A 12,718-nucleotide genomic window follows, 5' to 3' on the forward strand; every position below is an offset into this window, starting at 1 on the left:
AGCAGGAAGGTGGGCCAGAAGAGGGAGAAGACGAGGGTCTGGGGACCGTAGAGGCGCTGATACAGGACACTCGTCTCATTCTCCCGAGTCGTGGAGAAGCAGTCGAAAACCTGGCGCTCATGGAGTTTGGCTCTAACCGTCTCCACATCGGCCCGGGCCATCTGGTAGTTGTCCAGGCTGCCTGGGATGTAGGAGCACTGTAGGGAGAAGCGAGAGCACCCATGGGATTGGAAATCCCTGTTTCTTAGGGCCTGGCATGGAATAAAGAAAAGCGTCAACTTTGGAGTCAGGCCCCTGGGTGGGAGCCAAGACTGTCCCAGCTTGGCAGGCTGCACATTGCGTGCTTCTAGAAGGTGTGTATACAGTGTCGTCTGGGAGGGTGGTGGCCTTGGAGCTGCTCAGGGTACACGCTGCACACCTGGAGATAGGGTCCCCAGCTGGAGCCCTGGCTCTGCTCCCACTGGCTTCAGAACCTTAGGCAAATTGCTTACCATTCTGAGCCTTGATGTCCTCATCACTTAAATGGGTTAATAGCAATACCTTTCTCAAAGGAGTTTATTAAAGAACTTCAAACTTATCTGTCTAAGGAGACCAATGGGGGACACAGGCTGAGTGGGCTCTATATTTCGATTCAGGGCAGAAGTCATACACTCAATTGCCTACAAAGCTCAGGCAGGTAACGTCCACAGGTGAAATAGGTGAGGGAATAGGATGACAGGTGCCAGCTGACACTTGGTGTCAGGGGATGGGTGGTCCTGGTGAGATGGAGAGAGCCAGATGCATCTAGACTGGCAGGCATCACTCCATCTGGACAACTGATGCCACGCCATCCAGAAGACCTACTGTAGCCAGACCTCCAATATTTTTTTTTTTTTTTTTTTTTTGCGGTATCCAATATTTTAAGAGAAGCCAGAAAACCAGATTTTAATGTGGACTCTCACAATTTTAAAATATTGGCGAAAATTTGAATTGAAAACGCTTTGAAGTCTAACTCTGCGTGAGCCAAGCAAAAGATGTTGGCCAGCTGGTATTTGACACCAAGATTCAAAGGAAAGAGAGAATGCATGTAAAAGAGCTTTGTGCAGGCAGAGCCTGGGACACATTTAATTCTGACACTGATCATTGTGATTAGCAAGCTTCCGGCCTGGGCAGATGAGGTCCAGATGGAAAGCTCCGCAGAGAAGGCACAAAGTGGAGACCGTGGTTTTATCCCTGTTCCATGCTAGGAGGTCTGAATGTTGCTTATGTGAGCCTCTGGCAGATGTTCTGCGAGGGTGGTGCCCTGCACGGCCTCCGCAGCTGACTACCTGGAAGGCTGGCCTTAAGCACAGGCTCCCTACTCACTCTGAATGGCTGAGGGTGGGGCTCAGCAATCGGGTGATTCCTCCATGCACTAAAGTTCGAGGACCACTGCCCTCGTCCAATCACGTCCAAGATCAAAAACGAGTGACAGTGTTGAGCCAGCTTCTCCCCAGGCCTGGGTTGCTCCCTGTATTTAAATGAGGTCCTGCCCCAAAGCTGCCTGCCCTGACAGCATTCAGTCCAGCAGTACAGAGAATGGTTGCATCACAGCTCTGACAGCCTGGGAAGTGGGAGAGCTGCATCCAGATGTAGATCCACGTCCCCAGCCAGTCAGGGAGCAGCTGAGGCTGGGGAGAAGCTGGCTCCTGAGGAATCTGGCATTCAGATTTGTTGGGTACGATAGGGTCCCAGTAGCAGGTGGATCCAGAATCATGAGCTCAGAGGGCCTAGTCCTATCTCCCCAAAGTCTCTGACTGTGACCTTGGGTAACCTAGCCCACTGAGCAAAGGTGTGGCGATGGAACCAGACAGGCTTGAGTTCAACTACAAGTTCCCAGTTGTGTGACCTTGGCAAATGTCTCAACCTCGCTGAGCCTTGTAGATTGGGTTTGTGAGGGTGCCTGCCTAGCAGAATTGTCACGGCGGTTAAACAAGATGATGCACGTCAAGCGCTTAGCGCAGATCCCAGGACATAGTACGTGCTCAATAAATGGAAGATGCTGTTAATAACAATGATAATATTGTGACTTAACTATGAAATTGAAACAATACTCCTTCTTTCCCTTAAGGAGGGGCCTATGGACAAGCTCCGAAGTGGGGACTTGTGCCCATCCTGGGGTCCCACTGTATTCTTTGCCAGTTTGGGATTACTCTAGATCCTTAACGTTCTCTAGACACTGGACAGGAGTTTACTCTGCAGAGCCAACCTCAGAGGCCTGGGGCCCACTTGCATCCTCTCTCCCCTGCCCTGGCTCCAGCTAACCATGAGTTGTCTAAAGGATCTTAAATGATCTAGCCTCTCCCCCAAGCCCTGTGGTGTCACTGTTCTCAGCATAGACCGTGGGAAGGCGCTTAGAATCCCCCCAGGCTAAGTCTCATGGAAGAATCCAAGAGTGGGCTGGTGACACCCTTCCTCATAGTAGGGGTTGGGGGAGACAGCCTTGCCAGGCCTTTCACATGTGATTCCAGAAGACACCCAGCTGGCCTGGAACACTGGCTCCTTGCACGGCAAGGAGCTGAACAAAGGTGGGAGGAACAGCTGGTGCACCGACCCAGCTGTTTGGCAAAACCATGAAGGCCACTTCCGCTGTCACGCCAGAGTGGCGACCTGCCGTTGGCATCACTCCTGGTGGTGCCTGGATGCTATGGGATAAAAGATAGAATATCCAGTGGCTGCCAGAGCTGTCCTTCCAAGGCCAGACAGAGGCATGTCTGACAGGCTGCTAACAGCCCATTAGGGAGGACATCTGGCCTTTCGCTTCTCTAGCAGCCTCAGGACCAGGGTGGCGGCCGGCAAACCAGCCTGTTCCCAGCCCCCATTGCACCAGTGATCACTTCTGCTTGTCTTTGAGAATGTGCTTCTTGATCCTTGAATAAATCAGGGGCCCCTGGATGCCAAAGAAGAGGCAGGGGTCCTGGGAGGAGCTGATTCAGGTGGGTTTGGAGGCTCTAGCTCCATCTGGCATGGCCAAGTAATGCTAACGATGACAGAACAAGTCAGACCACCTTGCACTGCCCAGAACCACTTCTCCGTGACCCCCTAGCACTGTCAAGGATCCCACTGTCCCCCCAGGCACCCTTCCCCTTCCCATCCCATCAGCTGCCAAATTCTGACTGTTAGCATCCATCCCTGCCCAAGCTGCCCCAGGTGTTTGCTGTGGCCCTCACCTCCCTCTCCAGTAACTGAACCCCACAGCCCTCCACATCACTCTGTCATGCTGCCAGGACCCCCACATCCTTTAAAGACTCCCAGCTGCTCACAGCAGTAATTCCCAAGGAACCTTGGAATCACCCGAAGAGCCCAGAGATTCTGCTTCAGTGGGTCTGGTGTGGGACCCTGGTTCTAAGTCCCCCAGATGGATCTAACCCACAGACAGAGGTGAGGAACCCCAGCTTCCCTGATCACATTTTAATTCCACAGTTTGGTAGTCCTTGGCAGGGAAGACAGGCACACAGCTTATACAGCACCAGAATATCATTAGTATTTCCCTTCTTTACGGTCTGCTTGAATTGAAATCCCTGGTAATCAGTAGAACCTTCCCCCAGGAAATGGTGGAGTCTATTAGGAGTTGCAAATGACTTTACGCCCTGTTAAAGCCAACACCACAAGCATTATTCGGTCTGAGGTTTTTCCAGGCAAAGCTCTGGCCTTTTGATGCAAATGCAAAGGAACTTCATGTGTTCCCAGCCCAGGCTGATGAGAGACCAGCCCTGGTGGAATCAGAGTCTCTTTCAAACTGTGTACCCAGTACGTCAACCCCGAGCCCAGATGGCCACCTTGGCATTTGCTCTACGTATTTGCAGGGCTACAGGGGGAAGACTAATCTGCACATCTCATACGGTTGAACCAGTGTGTTTTTCTGTAAAATGGCAATTGTGGATAAGCTTAACCCTTCCTCCATCTTTCCTTCCCAGTTTCCTTCCTTATGCTGAACGGTTAAGGCTCAAAAAAAAAAAAAAAAAAAAAATCCTGATTGAATATAAATGCCTAATCTCATTCTCTGTAAAATGGTTGCTTCGTGTGCTTCCCTGTGCTGTGTCAGGGAATGCTGGAATTCAACCTCCCCTCCTTCTCTCCTACTGTGTTGTGCTTGCTATCACTCTCAGGCACCCTTGAAGACTGTCCTTTTAGCAAAAAAAAAATTCGGGAAAGTGTTTTCTGTAATATTCTTTTAATATGGGAGCTAATTACCTTCTATAACATGTAGCGTTCCTCATTAAAGTTTTTCTTCTCTCAAAAAACAAAGAAAAAAGTAGGAAAAAAACCACCCCAGTTTAATTGTCCACTTTGGTAGTGTGGGGGGCTTCTGAGAACAGACCCTAGGCTACCTCTGAAACCTTTTCCCGCTACACTCCATCCTGTGGCATTGTCTGTGCCGGTGTTGGAATCTCTCTCTTACCCGGCCTTCCCTCCCCATGCCTTGTTCTCTGCCTCCCCTTGATATGTATGTCCCCCGCCCCGTATTTCTGTGTAACCTGTACCTGCCTGATTTTTAACGCAAATGCCTTTCTGATACCCTCACCTCAATGTGCTAGGAAATGTCACTCCCTCCTTTAATGCCCATAATTTTCTTGGTTCCTCCCTATGGCACTCTACTAGGTATTATTTCACTTGTGAGCTCTCTCCTCTTGAACCCAAAGCCCCTAACACAGGAAGTGCTCAGCGATGGCTGAATGAAAGAGTGAGGGAATGAGTGAATGAAAATGGGCCAACTTGTGTTTCCTATAGAAAGGGCTACAATCGTAGATTTGGGGTGGAGGGTTGTTGAGAGGCAGTGCTGGGAACATCTCTCAAGTGTTGGCCTCCAAAGGTTGCTCCAGACCTGGGCCTCTGGTTTCCTAGAGTTGCAGGTGGGAGTCACAGGGGTTCCTCTCTGTGGGGTCAGCTCTGGGTCCGGCCTCTCATGCCACTCACTTTACAGGATGAAGCAAGACCATTAACAGCTTCGTCGTTGTGCCTGCTCTCCACCCAGCATCGAGCTTGGTACATCATACACAGTCCCTGACTTCATAACAGCGCTTCAACAAATGTAGAAACCGAGGCTTAGGGGGGCCGCGCTGGCTGCTCCCACCACACAGCTAGTTAGTGGCAGGTCTGTCTGACTCCAGTGCAGAAGAGCTAAGTCTGGCTGGATCTCATACCAGCTGTGGCCCCTGGTCAAGTGGGTTTATCTTTCCCGGCCTCCGCTCTCCAGAGCGGGGATAGGGAACCAGCTACGGACAGGCGCACGCGCCTGCCGGGGATAAGGGGATGTGTACCTCGCCCCCCAGTCAGTACCTGCTGGTTCCGGTCCCGAGTGTCCTCCGTGTGGTACAGCACGGCCCACCGGCCCACGGATGACACGTTGACCCACAGGCACGGGTACTGGGGCACCCTCTTGCCCTCCAGTTGCTCCTGGTCCCTGATGTTGGTCTCAATCAGGTGACACATGGATTCCTGGGTCCACACGCTGGGGAGACGATGCACACACAAACACATCTCAGAACCTGGATGGCACAGATTGCCCAGTGTGAACCCCTTTAGGGAGACCCAGGGCCGAGACCCTTAGCATCTGGCACTAAAGGAGCGTGACCCCAGAGTCCCTGGGCCCAGGGGAGGAATCGTAGAATCCGAATATCAACACTTTGGGGCCTTTTGGACAATATCTGCATAAGTGGTTCCGGCCCTGGCTGCTCACCCAATACCCTGGGGAGCTTGTAAAGATTGTTGTGGCCAAACCACACTCCAGAACAAGTGAATCAGAATTTCTAAGGTAGGTGGGCTCCAGGCCCTGGTGTGGTTTTTTGTTTGTTTGTTTTGGGGTTTTTTTGCGGTACACGGGCCTCTCACTGTTGTGGCCCTTCCCGTTGTGGAGCACAGGCTCCGGACGCGCAGGCTCACCGGCCATGGCTCGTGGGCCCAGCCGCTCCACGGCATGTGGGATTCTCCCGGACCAGGGCACGGACCCGCATCCCCTGCATCGGCAGGCGGACTCTCAACCACTGCGCCACCAGGGAAGCCCCCTGGTGTGTTTTTAAAACTCCTCTCAGTGATTCTGATGGGCAGCCCGACCTCAAACACCTTATCCACATCCATCTTCATCTTGTAGAGGGTGGCAGAGAAGTTCAGAAAGGTCGAGTGATTTTTCCAAGGCCACACAGGACCTGAAGTCAGGTATGGATGGCTTCAGAATCTGTGCCCTTTCCTTTAAAAAGAGTAGATGAAGGAGGGGCTTGATTTGTTTCCCGAGTGGGGAAGATGATGGGGATGGTGCTTAATCCGGAGAAAATATGTTGGAGGCACATGGCTGCTCTGAGCGGTGCCTTACTCGGTAAGATTCCAGCCTGGAATGGCTCCAGTGCTGTTAAAAAGTGGGGCAGGAGCAGGCCCGGAAGAGGATAACAGGCTCATCAACACACCAGTGCATCAATTGTGACTCATCTCCCATTTACCAGGCAGGAGACACATTGCCAGACCGAGGGGTTTGTCAGCTGATGGAACGTGGCCAGAGGCAAGGGTCTGAGACTTACCCTAAGATCAGGCTGAGAGAACTGAGCATATTTGTTCCCATTGGAACATGGATCAGGGACTTCACAGCTTTTCCTTTAGAAGCTCAAGTGGTTGACATGTCAGGCAGCAAAGGCATGGGACATTCTCTGAGATTCCAAAGCAGAGCTCCAGGGGAACAGTTTTTGGCTCAGTGTAGACACTCCCTACTTATCAGAAAGGCCCCCAAATGAAATGGTGTATACAGTTGAGGTAGTGAGCTCCCCATCACTTGAGATATTCAACAGGAAGATAGATGCCCACTTGACTCAGAGGTTTGTGAAAGAGAGCCAAAATGCAGATGAGCTACAAAATTCTGTGACTCTGATTCCTCCTGGGATCAGACTCACACTGGGGCGTTTGCTCTGATCCTTGGCTGTTTCTTTCTTTCTTTTTTTTAATTTTTTTATTTTTGGCTGTGTCGGGTCATAGTTGTGGCATGTGGGCTTCTCTCTAGTTGAGACACGTGGCATTCTCTCTAGTTGTGGTGCATGGGCTTTTCTCTCTCTAGTTGTGGCATGCAGGCTCCAGAGCACATGGGCTCTGTAGTTTGTGGCATGCAGGCTCACCAGTTGAGACGTGTGGGCTCAGTAGTTGTGGCGTGTGGGCTTAGTTGCCCTGCCATATGTGGGATCTTAGTTCCCCGACCAGGGATCGAACCCACGTCCCCTGTATTGGAAGGCAGATACTTAACCACTGGACCACCAGGGAAGAGGTGGTGGCCTCCTTGGTTGTTTCTTGTGAGAAGGGCCTCCTGCATCTTTTACGCCCAAGTTCCAGAATTCCAGACGTGCAGGGCCCAGTCCGGCCTACCCTCCCTGCACTTGAACCCTTGACCCTAAGAATGAGGATTGTCCAGACCTTCCTGCCTGGTGTGAGGGTCAAGGGGAAGGGTAAGAAGAAGCCTGGGGTTCCTTGCAGACCAGACCCTTAGGGGAGAGGCCGGAGGATGGGGCCAGGCCGGGAGGGTTCAGTACCTTTTCTGGTAGAGGGGCAGCACGGTCGTGCCGAGGATGTAGTAGGTGATGACGGCGCACACCACCATGGCCACACCCAGGCAAAGGGCTCGGGTCTCTCCCCGCTTCTGGGCCATCACCAGCTTCTTCCCCATGTCCACAAGGGACAGCAGTCATTTCTAGGACCACAGAGGCAAACAGATGTGAGATCAGCACAGGTGATAGGAAAACCACAGAAGGGAGGACAGGTGAGAAGCAGGTGCTCAAATATCAACATCATCTTTACTTTCATATGGAGCTTGGCAACCTCAGAGGGTTCTTTTGACCCCATGTAAGCCTCCCCCCAGCTCTGAGAGGCAAGTACTATCATCCCCATTCTACAGATGAAGGACCTGTGGCTCAGAGAGGTAAAGTGACTGGCCCAAGGTCACACAGTGTGTGACAGGCTCAGTAGTGGCCCCCAAGATACACATGTTCTCAGCCCCAGGATCTGTGACCGTTACTTTACGTGGCAAAGATTTTAAATTAAGGATCTTGAGTTGGGGAGATTATCCTAGACCATCCATGTAGACCTAGATGTAATTGCAAGGATCCTTATAGGAAGGAGGTGGAGGGAGATTAGACACAAAAGAGGAGAGGGCGCTATGACCAGGGCGGCTGAGATTGGAGTGATGTGGCCATGTGCCAGGGAGTGCAGGCAGCCACCAGAAGCTGGAAGAGGCAAGGAATTATGTATTGTCCCCTACAAGTTCAGCCCCGCTGACACCTTGATTTAGCCTTGCCAACATCTTGCTGATTTCAAACTTCCGGCTTCCGGAACTGTGTGTAAGTAAATTTCTGTTGTTTGGGGCCACCAGGTTTGTGGCACTTTGTTACAGCACCGATAGGAAGCTAATACTGGAGATAAACTAATATCCTCCCTGCAGAAGTGGACCATCCGTGCTCTTTCTCCTAGGATACTTGTCTCAGAACAGCTTGGAGCATTTCACAGTTCTGCCAAAACAGTCCCACAGCAGGGCCGGCTGGGTGGGGGCAGCATGCAGAGAAGGGGCAGCAGGGGCCCCAGAGGGCAGCCACAGGCACTGGGGTGGCAAGAGGTGTCTCCACTACTGGGATCCTGTAAGAGCCTCCTCCTTGCTCCAAGCAAGGGCAGGAGGCATTATGTGGCCTCAGCAACTGCTCTCTTATACGGGGACTTGAGCCACCCTGGGCCAAAGCAGATTGCACGGGAGTGACTGGCAGCTTCCTCCCTTCTCCCTTCTTGGGCCAGAAGCCCCTCGTTTTTCTTCTGGCAATCTGCTTCTCCCCAGGGCAAGCAGGGCCCCTCCCTCCCCTGCTGGGCGCACTGAACACCCTCCAGCAGTGTCACTCCTGCCACCCATGTGCCGCCTGGAGCCAGAGGTGCGTGGCTTCTGTCCTTGTATGGATTTCCCATCCCTCTGTGCGTTGCCTCACAGCCTGTGGTAAATTCCTTTGTTGGTGTTTTGTCTGTTGTTGAAGGTAGCAGTTTTACCAAGGATGCAGGGGCCATGGGGCCTTTCTCTGTAATCCCTGTTGTAGGGGAAATTTTAGCCAGCTATCAGGAAGGAATTTATTTTCCCCACCAGGTCCCTAAAGTAATAAACCTAATATTTTTATGAATTAGTGAGTATCCAGGAGATATAGGCATTATTAGTCCAAAGGGATTTTCAGCAAAGTGTTTCATTTTCTACTCAGGCTTCTCTCCTAACTGTTGGACTGTTTCAAGTGTCCAATTAGAGATGCTTGACACCCTTTCCTCCCCACTCCAGCTGTTCCCCGTCCCCTAGTGTCCTAAAGAGGAGATTCCAGGGTCAGGTACCAAGGTTCCAGCCCTGTCACTCCCTCCAAGATGATTGACTCCCTCACCCAATGATGACTTTTCCTTCCACATTTGGGGCACTGAGAAGTGGGGTTTCCCTACATTCTAACGGACATTACGAACTCACAAGGGAAAAAATGTTCCCTTGACAAAGAAAGATGTTCTGTTCAATTCTCTTCTGCCCTATTACTTCTGTCCTTCTGTCTCTGCATCTTGTGGGAGTGGGAGAGCCCACATCATTGTTTACCTGGGGCCAGTTTAACAAGCCCATCCACGTTTTTGCAGGTAAAGGAACGCAGCCACCTGAGGATGGGCTAAAAGCCCACATGGCCTGCTTCCCCAGGACTGTCTATGGTCACTGGCGCCTGGCCCCAGCCCCAGGACTGTGGAACACAAGTCTCTGGGGCCAACAAGGAATCTTGCCTTGGAGGGAGGACCTAGGCTGAGTGCTCACAACAAAACCAGTCCTTTCCTGGGAGAGTTGGCGCATCCTTGAAGGGGGGAGGCCTGCCCTGCCTTCCTGGCTAATCAGCCCCCAGGGGCACTGGCCCTTCTGCTGCACAGCTTCTTATATCCTCCCAGCCCCTGGGCACTCCCGAGGCTGGGGAAGGCAGGACCCTGTGCTACCGGGTCTGAGAACTCAGGAGGAAAAGAGATGGGAGGCTCCCTGTCACCGAACAGTCTGGAATCTGCCATTTGTTCAGATCCCACCTGTCTGCAGTGCTCTGGTGGTGAGACTGTGGCCCACACTGAAGGAGTAGGCTTCAGAGTTTTGATAAATCCTCCTAAGACCACGCAGGATAAAAGAATGGGGAGGTGATATGGATGCGGATATGGTCATAGGATACAACATCCACAGTGAGAGCCTTCAGACAGGAGGAAGGTTGGGAGCTGCTGACATCCCCTGAGATCTGGACAAGAAGAAATGGGTTGCAGCTGTAAAAGGAGGGATTTCAGTTAGACTCTAAGAAGACCATCTCAGTTTTGAGAATTGCTAAATATCTCTGGACTTTGGGGATATAGCTCCCCATTTAGAAAAGTCACTGAAGGTCTGGGGGGGATTTAGGAAGGATGAAGAAAGGCCAAGCAAGACAGGATTTTGGAGGGTCCTGTGTGACCTGGTATTTGGGTTGACGTCCTTTTCCTTAAGAGGACAGGGCATAGAGGACAGTGTTTAAGGGTCTGGTGGAGTGAGGGACAGGGGGTGTTTTGAGGTCATCAGACAGGGGAGCAAATCCTGCCTTTGCTACTTAGCAACCTGGTGACTGTAAAACTAGTATGATAGTACCTGCTTCCAAGAGTTCTGACAAAGAGCAAATGATGTATCGAACATCATATTTACCACAGTGCCTGGCCCAACGCAAGCCCTCGATAAATATTAACTCTTACTATTAACAAAGAAAACCCTGAAGGTTTGGATCAGAAGTCCCCAGTGCTCCGGCTGGGCCTGATTCTGTCCTCCCCCCTCCCCTAGTGACAAGTGCCAGGACTGGTCTTGATCTCCAGGCTGCTGCCCTCTGGCTGCTCTGGGAGCTGAGACCTGAGGGCCAGAGCACTGAGTTACTACAGTGACTGGGCCATGGAGCGCCCACCCTTACCCTCGGCCCCCCGAAGGCCACCAGACCACAGGTCCAGCAGTTCTAGTCCCGAGTGACACAACATCAGCTCCTCTGGAGCCCAGAATCCTGATGGACAGCCCGTCGAGGGAGGGAGCTCCCACTGCCAGCCTCCCTCCACGAAGATCTCCCCTCCAGCCCCAGTCTCTGGAGAAACCACTTCCCCAGTGCCCTTGAACTTGGTACTCACAGTCTCCCTGGTGCCCTGTGAGTCTTCGGCAGACACTTTTCTGCCTGGCCCCCAGCCCCCACCCCAAAAGAGGACGCCTGAGCTCCAGCAGGAAGTTTGGGCTCCCAGTCCGTCTCTGGGGAAGTGGCCTTTGGTTCCCATCTGAGACGAGCCTCCATGCCCAAACATGGTCAAGTCTGAGCACACAGCCCCAGGACACAAACTCGGGAGAGCAGGTACCCAGCCCAGAGGAGGGCAGCTGTTACCCAGGCCCCTGCACCTGCAGTTCCCAGAGTCTAGTGGAAAACAGATTTCGCAAAACAGACAGCAAAACTGAGAAGTCAGGAAAGACCATCTGGGTATATTTGGAGACATTTCTTCTTCACTCAGTCCCTTCTCTGAGCTGGCAGAGAAGCCAGGAATAGAAAATGAGTTTCTTTTTGTTGACATGGGGGAGGGAGGAGGAGTTGAAGCTCTGAGGGGTTGGGCTTGTCAGCCGCTGAGGGGCTGGCATTTCCCCGCTAGAGCAACGGAAATCCCTTAGCCTTTGGCGTTTGTGTGCTGTGTGACACTGGGCAGGTCACAGCACCTCTCTGAACTTCAATTTTCCCATCTGTGCTCTTGGGATGTTTAAATCTTACTTTGTTCGGGGTAGTGATGAGGGTTAGAGATGGTGGAGATTTGGGGCAGGGGAAAAGACACTCACCTTTTAAAGACCAACCAAGCAGAAGCTGGGAGCAGTGAGAGATTGACAGCTGCTTCCAGCCAGCCATGTCCAGGAATAGCCTTCTTGGCGCTATGGCCTCCCAGAGACTGTCAAACTGTACATTTTGGGCTCATGGGCAGAGACTTGTTCCTATCAATAGGAAAGACAGGCAGCAGCGTTTGCAGGCAAAACCATGCTTCCCTCCGCTTCCTGTAAGGATTAAAAAGCAGCGACAAAAACAAACCCCGTGTATTGGGCCTCCCCTAAGTATCAGGCATGGCGGGTAGTTAGCATGTCTCTGCCCCACACTCTACTCGATGGTCAGTTGAAGAAACTGAGTCTGAGGCTCAGAGGCCTTAAGTTACTGGTCCACAGTTACCCTGCTCTAAGGGCAGGAGCCAGATTCAAAGCTGGCCCTTGCAGATTGCAGAGCCGGGGCTCTCTCTGCTGAGCCTGGTGTTTCTCTAAAATATAAAAGCTCGCCTCGGTCATACAGACACCTGCCACCTGAGGTTCTGGCGGTCACCTGAGTACCCCCAGCTCCTGGGGAGGTGAGCCCAGCCCAGCCATGGCTGCTGAATGTGTTCTAGCCCTTCCCTCACTCCTGCCTCAGCTGCTATGAGGCAGCCAGCCCAGCAGGCCATGAAATGAGAGCGGTGTTCAGGCCGCTACATACTCTCCAGCACTTAGCTCCCTTCCCCTGCCCCTTTCCTAATTGAATCCTATTAACAGTAGAGTAAATCGTCTATATAACAGGCATCATAGCAAAGGGGGTCTCTTAAGACCTCAGACCTTACAGATACTGCATTGTCAATGAAGGACATAGGGCCTGGGACGCATCCCCAGAGGAATGATTTTCCAAGATGGTCCTTGCCCCGCCCCCCC

General features: G+C 52.2%; 1 protein-coding gene across 1 annotated transcript in view; it reads right to left on the reverse strand.

Moving 5' to 3' along the window:
• Positions 1–11,565, reverse strand: part of KCNMB1 (potassium calcium-activated channel subfamily M regulatory beta subunit 1) — an 11,704-nt gene extending 139 nt beyond the window's left edge. Inside the window, exons 1-4 of the mRNA XM_007447834.1 lie at positions 11,149–11,565; positions 7,524–7,681; positions 5,299–5,470; positions 3–197 (exon numbers count right to left, since the gene is read on the reverse strand). Of these exons, the coding sequence (XP_007447896.1) occupies positions 3–197; positions 5,299–5,470; positions 7,524–7,657 (501 nt within the window). The 5' untranslated portion in view covers positions 7,658–7,681; positions 11,149–11,565. The remainder of the gene's footprint in view (positions 1–2; positions 198–5,298; positions 5,471–7,523; positions 7,682–11,148) is intronic.
• Between the last annotated feature and the right edge of the window lie 1,153 nt (positions 11,566–12,718).

This window comes from Lipotes vexillifer, unplaced genomic scaffold (assembly GCF_000442215.2).
Source record: "Lipotes vexillifer unplaced genomic scaffold, Lipotes_vexillifer_v1.1 scaffold370, whole genome shotgun sequence".
Classification (NCBI taxonomy): domain Eukaryota; kingdom Metazoa; phylum Chordata; class Mammalia; order Artiodactyla; family Lipotidae; genus Lipotes; species Lipotes vexillifer.